The sequence below is a fragment of the Brassica napus genome, chromosome C1 (assembly GCF_020379485.1).
Source record: "Brassica napus cultivar Da-Ae chromosome C1, Da-Ae, whole genome shotgun sequence".
Taxonomy (NCBI): Eukaryota; Viridiplantae; Streptophyta; class Magnoliopsida; order Brassicales; family Brassicaceae; genus Brassica; species Brassica napus.
In genome coordinates, this window is record NC_063444.1 from 10,903,803 (window position 1) to 10,914,650 (window position 10,848).

The 10,848-nt window shown below is 39.6% G+C and overlaps 3 protein-coding genes across 4 annotated transcripts; 1 reads left to right on the top strand and 2 right to left on the bottom strand.

Annotated features, from left to right (window-relative positions):
- LOC125579795 lies at window positions 1-2,814 on the top strand. Its single transcript, XM_048743645.1, has 6 exons — window positions 1-840; window positions 920-1,063; window positions 1,172-1,633; window positions 1,821-2,128; window positions 2,211-2,292; window positions 2,374-2,814. Exons 1-6 carry the CDS (start codon window positions 1-3, stop codon window positions 2,812-2,814), a joined length of 2,277 nt encoding a protein of 758 aa, XP_048599602.1.
- Window positions 2,815-3,696: 882 nt separating this feature from the next.
- Window positions 3,697-6,222, bottom strand: LOC106447734. Its single transcript, XM_048743646.1, has 3 exons — window positions 6,214-6,222; window positions 4,048-6,084; window positions 3,697-4,005 (listed from the first exon to the last, which is right to left on the bottom strand). The coding sequence occupies exons 1-3, from the start codon at window positions 6,220-6,222 to the stop codon at window positions 3,697-3,699; spliced, it is 2,355 nt and encodes a 784-aa protein (XP_048599603.1).
- Window positions 6,223-8,141: 1,919 nt separating this feature from the next.
- Window positions 8,142-9,564, bottom strand: LOC106374372 (ycf49-like protein). 2 transcript variants are annotated; one of them, XM_022694687.2, is made up of 5 exons: window positions 9,207-9,564; window positions 8,948-9,026; window positions 8,788-8,856; window positions 8,500-8,683; window positions 8,142-8,416 (listed from the first exon to the last, which is right to left on the bottom strand). In XM_022694687.2, the coding sequence occupies exons 1-4, from the start codon at window positions 9,515-9,517 to the stop codon at window positions 8,570-8,572; spliced, it is 573 nt and encodes a 190-aa protein (XP_022550408.1). In that variant the 5' UTR covers window positions 9,518-9,564; the 3' UTR covers window positions 8,142-8,416; window positions 8,500-8,569. The 2 variants fall into 2 exon arrangements, with proteins under 2 accessions (XP_022550408.1, XP_013669871.1); XM_013814417.2 differs by having other exon boundaries at window positions 8,496-8,683; window positions 9,207-9,563.
- Window positions 9,565-10,848: the final 1,284 nt, after the last annotated feature.

Sequence of the window (10,848 nt, forward strand, 5' to 3'; positions counted from 1 at the left end):
ATGGATAAACTTGATTTCCCACAGAGGCTGTATAGTGTAGGCCAGGAGCCTTTTCCGAATAAAAGCATTGCCTACTACAGCGATGACAGCAAGCTCTTCCCTGCTCTTAAAGAAGCACTCGAGGCAGATGAATGGGAGGAGCTCAAGAACTCGAGAGTAGGAGTGTTCTTAAAGTTCCACGAAATGAAGTTTGGATGGGCTTCAAGGCTGGTGCACTATATACTGTGTTTTCAGCTTGACTGCAACAAGAAGTTTGAGTTGTGGAGTCTCGTAGGTGTTGAACCATTGAGGTTTTCTCTGCATGAATTTGAAGAGATAACTGGCCTCAACTGCGAGTATGTGAAGAATCTCGAGAATCCGTTGGTTGAGGTAACGACTGACATGAAAGCATTTTGGGCGCAGATGGGAGTGAATTTCGACCGGGGGCCAAGTATTGATGAATTAACTACAGCGTGTCAGATGTGCAGAACATGGTCTCGAGATGATCGGCTGCGTTTAGGGTATCTAGCCATCTACGCTGGCTTCATCGAAGCAGCAAGAACCTCGTCACCCACACGGGCTAGCCTGACTAGGTTAGTGATGGATCTAGATGCTTTTGAAGATTATCCGTGGGGAAGGGTAGCCTTTAAATTCTTGATGGAGTCGGTGAAGGGTGTAGACTTGACAAAGACGTATGCTATTGAAGGCTTTGTTCAGGTTCTTCAAGTCTGGGTCTACTGTTGTCTCCCTGAATTCGGAGCTGGGTTTGGTCACCCTATAGAAGGTTCTCCGACCCCACCTCTACTTGCCTTCTTAGGTGGCAAAGGCAAGAGAAGGCTCCAGGAGAATATGCTGAAACAGGTATGCTTCTTATGTTTATATATGCATTAATTTGATATAAAGTGATTTTATACTAACTTAATAGTTTTATCTTCTGCAGACTAGGACTAAGAACTTTACTATGAAGGATTACTCTGAAATGTTCCCTCGCTGGGATGGTGAGCTGGAAGATGAGAAGGCTGATAACATAGTGAAGGCAGTGTTTTCTTCAGGCTGGGCATGGGAACAAAGTCACTGGCCTCTTGTCAGAACAAAACTGTGGACAAATGTGAAGGTGGAGATCCTTCCGATGAAGACATAAGCTGGTCAGATGTTGCGAAGCTTGAAGACAGTGTCCCCTTCTCGCACACAGTCTGATGCAGAATCACGCAAGAAGGCTCGTGAGTCCCCTGGCCTGGATGTGGAGACCATGAAAGGAGAAATAGTTCGTTGGCTAACTGGCCTGACTTCTAATGTGGCTGAGGGGCTGAGCAGATGCGAGAACACTCTGAAGACACAATCCCGCATGATTGAGGGCCTTACAACTCAGGTGGGAGCTGTTGAGAAGATGGTGCGTGAAGGTTGGAAGGAAGACCACACCAAAGCTGATTCATCTACTGATGTACCTGAGGCAAACAAATCTGATGGAGACAAAGCTAAGAAGGACAGCGCTGAAGAAAGCAAAGGTGATGAAAGCGATGAAAGCAAAGGTGAGGAAAGCAAAGGTGAGGAAAGCAGAGCCGAGGAAAGCAGAGCCGAGGAAAGCAAAGCTGCGGAAACAGCTCCCAAAGGAATGACAACAAGAGCCAAAGCTAGAGACACCCAAGCCACTGTGGTTAGTACCAAAACATCTCCCAAACTACTCAATCCGAAAAGAGGAAAAAAATCAGTGAAAAAGAAATAACTTGTTTGCATTTGGATTTGGAACTGTGGAAAAACGTGTGCATTTGAATGTTCTCTTTTGGTTTGTATAATATTTGTGGCTGTTATTAATGTGTTCTTTCTACTGAAAACAAATGCAGAGTGAGAGTGAAAATGAGAACGGAGGCATAAGTGTTGTTGTAATAGATAAAGAACAATCATGCATTGATTATGGTTCTGTGAAAAAACTAAAACAAGTTGGTAAAGTGAGAGCTGCTCGCATTGTGGCCCGTGCTAAAAGTGATCGGCAACGTAGGCTTGCTGCAACTCAGCAGTCTCCTTTTGATGGAGACAGCACGGCAAAGGTTATTATACCTAACCAGCAGAAGCAAGGCCAGGGATATAACCCATTTGCTAATCCTGATCGCCAAAAGCTCTCTGCTCTTCTTGATTGGGTGAAACTTGACCCGTAAGTCATCTATTTCCTAAATTAATTGCTCTTTATATAAAGACTTTGTAGTGTTTTATTTATTTAATTTGATTATTGACAGCAAATGGCGACAGAAGGTCAAAAGTTCTTCAAGTCATTGGTTCTACATACTACTAACTCCTACAAAATGGTTGATTGACACGGTATGTAGACTTCTCTCTCATGTAGACTTCTCTCGCATGTAGATGTATCTGATGTAGAAGTCTCTAATGTTGTAAATGCAGCACATGGATGCTGGCATTAATCTCTTAAGGCTCCGATACACAAAGCACCCTGAATGGTTTAGGTCCGACAGATTTTGCATTTTGGATGCTGTATTTACTCAAATGTGGACAGCAAAGTACTCAGAGTTTCTACTCCCTGACGGCTCAGGTAAACTACTCCCTCCTGGCGCCTTAAACTACTACACAGGTGAGGAACCAGCGTATAGCAGATCAACTAAGACATGGGCACTGGAGATTGATGATATATATGCACCATTATTGGTCAAGAATGATCATTGGGTAGCTTGCTGGATATCAATCCCGAGGAGACGCATAGTGATTTGGGATAGTGATCTTGCTTACGCTACGGATGCAGAAATTGCTAAGGCCGTGAAGCCTATTGCACACATGCTGCCGTATATGCTGCGTATGTTATCTACCGGTGCGGAGAGGGAGTTGTAAACAGTTGATTTCACACATGAGCTTGAATCTGGGGTGCCACAAAACAAACAAAGTGGTGACTGTGGAGTGTATTGCTTGAAGTATATAGAATGTCATGCACTTGGCATGCCATTCCCACCTCATGAGCTGTGTGATAAGAAGATCAAGACAATCAAGTCTCAGATGGCGAGTGAGATATTTGATGAGACCAGGATAAACGGCACAGAGAAACGTGATTACAAGCATCTCGGTCTCTATGACTAAGGTTAATCCACTTCTTTGGGTAGAATTAAGGGAAAGTATGAAGTTTTTTGGTGACTTTCCTCATTGGATATATGTAGGTTGATGTAGTAGGCTTTTGTACCAGACTATTGTATTGTGCTGTGAGTAACAGGCTGATGTAGCACACTTTTGGTTGTAACAAACTTATGTAATTTGCTTGCAGCAGACTTAAGTATTAGTCTTCTTTTACAGAAGACTTTTACAGAAGTCTGCTACTCGACTACTATCTAGGCATCATCTTTTTATCAGTATATCAGTCCTTTTTAGCTCATATTCGACCAAAAATACAACTTCGAGACAACTCAGAGACTTACGTATTAGTCTTCTTTTTAAAAAGACTACAAAAGAAGTCTGCGGTAAGTAAAAGAAGACTATAAAAGAAGTCTGCGTTCTGGAAAAGAAGACAACAAAAGAAGTCTGCGTTCTGTAACAGAAGACTAACACATTAAGACATAAGACATAAGACAACATCCAAAGCAATAAGACAACTGTTAAGTTCCACACATAAGACATAAGACAACATCCAAAGCAATAAGACAACATCCAAAGCAACAATACAACTAATAAGTTTCACACAATACATAAGACAACATCTAAAGCAATAAGACAGACAACACCGGTTTAACCTGGACAGTTAGGACGAGTGTGACCCGGTAGTTTGCACTGGGAGCAACTATAATCCTTGTGCAGTTTTCGCGGTTGGTTTCCCCTCATCCTGGAAATTTCTAGCCAAGACTGCCACCTTGACTTCTTTTGCCTACCCCTTCCACGCTTGACCTCTGGAGGAAGACATTTACGTGCCTTATCAGCTCCTTCTTCATTAGCAGGTGTTGTGTCATCAGTGTTGGGAGCTTCTTCTTCATTGGCAGGTGATGTGTCATCAGTGTTGGGAGCTTCCAAAACGTCACTTTTGGGATATATATTTGCCGCCTATGCTGCATAAAGATAATTCTTTGAATAGGATGGGCATACAAGCGTAGTGACATGAATATTTGCATCCTTTGCAGCTGCAATGGCATGTGAACAAGGTAACTTCTCAATATCAAACACACCACATTGACACCTCCGAAGTTCCAAGTCAACAACACAATCTCGATGTCCTCCTCTCACAACAAATCGCCAACCATCAATATGCTCCACATTCATCATATCTGCATACTCTTCACGAATAGCCAACAAGTTTTCGATTCCCCGACTATGATGTGATGTGAGACTCAAAGCATATTCTCTCCTTATAAAGAACCACCTTCCTAGCTTCTCGCGTATAAATTCAAGAAGGAATGAGATTGGGAATCCTTTGGCTGGCTTAAGTGCGGAGTTGATGGATTCTGCGATGTTGCTAGTCTTTATGTTGTATCTGTCACCTTGAAAGTGAACTCGTGACCATAAAGAGACGTCAGCATTCTCCAAATATGTTGCAAGGTTTGGGTTTATACTCCGTATCTCATCCATGTAGCGGTTAAAATCGAAAAGCGTATGTGCATAAGCAGCGCCTTTGACCAAGTACAACATGTGCTTTCCCTTGAACTTTTGGACTATGTTCTGTTGTAGATGATAATAGCATATTCCTCGCCTTGCCCAAGGGAAAACCTTCTCACACGCCTTCTTAATGGAACCGTGCATGTCAGAAACTATCACCAAAGCATACTGATCTGAAACACGTCTCCGCAATTGGGTAAAAAACCATTCCCACGACTCATCATTCTCCGCATCCACAATCGCAAAAGCCAATGGAAAAATCTGAAAATTACCATCTTGGGCAGCAGCAACTAGCATAACTCCTTCATACTTTCCACATAGATGAGTCCCATCCACCACAATAACCCTCCTAAGATAGTTAAAACCAGCTATCGAAGCTGCAAAAGATAGGAATAGATACTTAAATCTGTTTTCACCATCTTTCACAAGACATGTGACAGTTCCCGGATTCGATATCTCGATCTGACGCAAATAAGAAGGCAGATTCTCATATCCATCTTCTGCTGTTCCTCTCACCAACTCTTGCGCAGATAACAAAGCTCTATACGAAGTGTTGTAATCTAGCTTCATCCCAAACATGTTCCTCATCGCGTCTTTGATATGCTTCGGTGTAAGCCCATCTATAATCCCAACCCGTTCTATAAATAGTCTTGCAACATATTTCGGAGTAAAATGTTTCCGTTGAGCCATTCGATCCGCCACTGAACATGTATGAGTTTTCGAATATTTTGTCACCAAAAATGTCTTTGGCCCATGCTTCAAACTCGCTCTAAGCTTCCAACCACATCCTTGAACACGACACTTAGCCACATACAGAGTTTTTGTTGTCTTATATGCTGAGAATGTAAATTTATATTCGACAGCCACCGACTTCAGCTTTGAAACAAGCTCAGCCTTACTAGCAAAACTCTGACCGACATATATATTGTCCTTTAAGGACAACGATCTTCCTTCACCACCAGAGAACTGTGCTTTATAGCCATCATAAAGCTTTTCATTTGCATCCTCGTCAGAATCCTCATCTTTCACTTTCCCATAATCACTATAGTTTACACCATCGTCAACATCAACAGCAACAGTTGCTTGAACATCATCAGCATCATTACTATCTTCATCCCACTCTGAATCAGTATCTTCATCAGCAAAATTACTATCATCACCATCAGACACATCCGCATCATCATCAACTCCAGCTTCTACTTGGCTCTGGCTTGATACACAAAGGCGTACAAAGTGTGTCTTAGCCAACTCGATCAAGTTCCACACTTGTCTATCACTCGTGACATGCATAGGAGGAGTATCCGGAGCCATTTGCTGTAAAATGACGTCTGGTAAGGAATATGTTAGCTCCACCTTCTCGATTTTCTTGTCCAGACCATAATCTTCTAGGGCCATTTCATGAAGTTCACCATGTGTACAACCATCCGGCACAAGAAACATTCTCCCTCCTTTCCGATTATTGACCACAAACTCCCACAAAGAGCCTTTCACCACCCATTCTCCGTATACAACAGGTATCTGAGCCATTTCCTGCAAAAAAATACAGGTTTACATAATCAGCAAAGAAATATTTCATGTTTCATAAAACTATAAACGAAGACTTACAAATACGTCTACAATTATTAGCTAAACAACATTGTCATATCAAATGAATTATACCTGAACCATTATAAAAAAAATTCTTTTCAAAATCATTCAAACCCATTAGGATTAACTAACACACACTTTCAAACAAATAAAACTAGAAAAAACTTAATGAATAATACACAAATTCACATTTTTATAGATTTTTCTATGCAGACTTAATATTCAGTCTCTGAAGATGTAGACGTACTTTTCAGTTTACAGACATAGACTGTCAAATAGGTCTACGCTTTGGGTTGGTTTTTGCAATTGACCATTTTACGGGTTGCTTTCTATAGTTGAAAAAAGTTGTGATTTTGTACATGTAGACTTTCATTTCAGTCTACAATTTAAAAAGGTTAGTTTTTGCAATTGACCAGAATTCATCCAAGATTTGACTTTCAGAACTAGACTTCATATGCAGTCTACATGTTTGAATTTTTTTGAAAGAAGTTAGTTTTGCAATTGACCAAGTTTGACTTCCAATCAGTAGATTGAAATGAATGTCTACGTGTGTGTAGACCTCTTGTGAAGTCTACTCTCAAATCCGACGGGTTGGTTTTGCAATTGACCAAAATAAAAAGATAGACTTTATACGCAGTCTACATTTTTTTTCTAAGATAAGAAGACTACATATGAAGTCTACAATTTAATAAATTTTTGATTGCTTTTTAAACTTTTTGGTCAAACACAAAACTAACCTATTCAACGAAGTCAAAGTTTTGGTCAAATACAATACTGACCTTTTATAGACTTCGTTGGCAGTCTACAGTTTGTAGACTTCCGTTGAAGTCTATTTTGAAAAGTCAAAAGTTCGGTCAAATGAAAAACTAACCTCTTTTAGGTAGACGTCTGAGTAAGTCTACCGAAAGTTTTATTTTTGTTGTCAAAGGTAAAGACGGAGACTACTGGGGAAGTTTGCGTTAGAAAAAAATTTGTTTGGTCAATTGCAAAACTAACCCGTGCGTTGACAAATAGACTGTATCGTAAGTCTACACGGAGGCGTAGACATACAAAACAGTCTACCATCGCGACACAGATCTGAAAAAGAACAAAAAGTATGTAAATAGTTATTTTTTTCCTGTGTAAAGCTCGTTTACAACCTTTTCAACCGTCCAAACTCCGAATATGAGCAAAAGGAAGCATCTTTGACGATTCACTAATGAAGAAACTCGAAAATATGAAGTTTTTGATTGTGAAATTGAAAGTTATGAGAGTTTTTTAGATGGAAATGTAGAGGAGATGAGAGGAAATGAAGTTTTTTGGATTAGAATGAGAAAAAAAAGTGGTTGAAAATTGAATTCTAAAGCTTTAGAGCTCAAAAATGGTGGTTCATGGTGGTTGGAAAAATTGATGATGATGATGGCATTTTTGTAAATAAGAATAAATGGTTAGGGTGTATTTGGTTTTTTGTTAATTTCGAAATTAATAAAAAATTAAATAAAAATGGCAATTTTGTGAATAATTCAAAAACATAGGGATAATATGAAAATTTTATTGATGAATAGTATGGACAAAAAAAAGGGTTGATTTTGGATTTGACTTGAAAAAGTGGGTTGGTTTTGATAAACTCCCTATAATCTATTAAGTATTTAAGTGGTGATGTATTAGATTGCAATGCTCCTACCCCTTGTATTGAGAACAACAAATAGTGGGATTGATTTCTTGATGCCCTAAGAAAAAATACACCTACCATATATGTGTGGGCTTTTAGGCCGAAGTCAGGCCTATAGTTATCGATTTTTCAGAAATTTGAAGGATGATATTGGCTGAATATACTAACATGTTGATCCAACAAGTCTCTACATAAAAGATCAAAATCACAACAAACACACCGTACCAAATTGAGATCAATTTTGAATGTTGACTTGTTGATTCGAAAGAGTTCAGTGTAATAGTCGTGGCACTTAAATTTACAATTTAATTGCATGAACTCTGTGATCATCCAAGCCTAAGACCGAAAATAATGAAGTCAGGACTACAACGATTGCAGAAGAAGAATGTTTACATAATAGGTTATGAACATGAAGCACTGGCCTCACTCACCAGGAATATAATCAGGATAATACAATACAATACACTACAATATAAAAGTATATACACACACACGCTCAAGAAACATGTTTAGTGCAATCACTAGAGATATAAAGCAAAAAGATCTTTCCGCTAATACCACATCCAAAGATCCAGTTGCTTCTCTAACCATCACCACTCTCCAAAAAGGCTACACCTCAGATTCCTGCAATGGTTAAACAGAACATTATGAATCTCAGTCTCATTTTTTATAGTGTTCCATTTCAAACAAAAGTATCCCTTACCTGCCTGTAGAAATTACTGAAAACAAATCATTCCTTTGACCTTTATTTTAAACACATAGATGTGTATTTAGCCCTCACGGCTCTTCAGAGGTTTCCATTTTGGATGCAGACTTGTTGATTCGAAAGGCAGCAATGCACAGAGTAATATTACCAATCACAGTTAGTGCTCCCTGAAGCGCTACCAACACCTAACAATGAAGCAAGCCCACAATCACAACATTGAGTTAAGAGCTTAGCCCAATTCATTCATCAGTGTTTCACCAAATGAGAGTAAAAGAGGTTTTATTCACACCTCAAGAGATTCAGCATTGTAAAAGAAATGCCATGTGCATGCGCAAAGAGCTCCACCAAGCAAAGGCACCTGAACAAGGAACAACACAGAAACAAAAAAAGATATGAAAATACAAGAATCTAGGAAATAACCGTTTGGATCAGGTTAGAGAGGGTCTAACCATTCCCCATGAGAGACCTTTCCATGACTCGTAACCCTCTCTTTCTCCATATTTCCATACCAACACCATCGCCGTAATCCTACAAAACATCAAAACACACAAACAAAGTCTCGATCTTTTAATGCAAAGTCTCGAACTTTAGACCGGTATTGACACACATTATCAAGAACTCGAGAAACCCACAACAGCAAACACTATCTCGTATACTTTTTCTAAGATGGAAGTTGAATCAATTAGAGCAAGGAAGAAGGAGACAAACCATTCGACAACGCTGGAAACATGAACAGCCCAAGTGGGTAAAGACAACGCATTCGCCGGTTCGCTTAGCTGAAGAGAATCAACCGCCGCCATAGCAGTACTACCTGGTCCTGCCGCCATGAACGTCGCAGCCACCAAACCGGTTCCGATAAGACCCGACAGAGAAATCGGGTCATGGGTTAGGCTAGGGATACGGAGCTGACTCACAAGAGGAGAGGGAGACGGAGAAGAAGAACGAAAATGGGACGGAAATGGCCGGAGATCGGGTTTGGCGCAGGAGAAGATAAGAGTGGAGGTTGAAGCAATCGCCATGGCTGAGATTTTTGATTTTTGATTTTTGGTTTAATTTTAAACCGGGGTTTGTCATCATCGAACCGTCCTTTTAATTTTAAACCGGGGTTCCTTATGTTTATGAATAATACAGAAACATAGATTTTATTCTCTAGTTTCACAACACGTTATCAGCACGATAGAATCTAAATCCCTAAGCTAAAACAAACCGCCTAAAACCCTAACCCTAATCGGCGAACATCCTTACCGGCGAACCATCCTAATCCTGATCGCGAAACCTTACATCCTGATCCTTGTTTGCAATCTGTTCCCGATCAGCTTCAGCTCAAGGCGTTCCTGATCCTAGCTCAGACGATCTCGGCTTGTTCAACCTCAGCTCGCAAACAAGACGATCTCAGACAGCTCGCGACCCGATCAACACGTTGGACAGCTCGTGTTCTCGATCTCAGCAATCAGACAGCTCGCGACAATATCAGCTCGCGTTCCGATCAGTTCCAGCTCGCGGTTCATCTCTTTGGTGGTCCATTCAACCCTACTTGAGGTTAAGGTAATTCGAAACCTTAAAGAGAACCCATAATCAAATTTGATTGTTTGATAAGAATCGAAACCATAAAAACTACAAACCCTAATAGTATGATCTAATGTTGAAATCAAAACCATAGGGTAATAGATCAAAACCCCAATGAGTAAATCGAAGCTCATAATCATAAGTTCGATACCCCAAACCCTAATCGAGATTGATTGTTTGATCAATTAAAATCGAAACCTTAATGGTTTTGAATATCAAAACCCCAATGGTTTTGAATCTCAAAACCCCAATGATCTAAGATCAAAATCGAAACCCTAATATCCATGATCCTAGCCGCATACATGCTTATTGCATGAATGCATGGAATCGATTTTATTTAAAACCCTAATACTAAAACACATTCGATTTTATAAACCCTAATTTGAAATCAAATTGATTGATTGAATGAATTAAAATCGAAACTCTAATCTAATGCTTTGAATCGAAATTGATTGTTTGAATGATTGTATGTTTGGATATAGTATGCTAGCCTTGATTAATTAAAACCCTATTGAATTTGATCACATAGAAATCGATTGCTAGGATTGATAATCTCATTTTTGAATTTGGTTGTTTAAATTGATAAAACCGATTGAATGATTTTCAAATTGAAGTCGTATTGATTGTTTGATCGAAACCCTAATGTCTTGAAATTAAAATTGAATACTATCTTGTTTGATTGATTAAAACCGAATGCTTGAATTGAAATAGAAATCGCTTGCTAGGTTAAATGATTTATGCATTCTCGTCTTGATAATGATCCGACTAGTATTGATATTTTTCA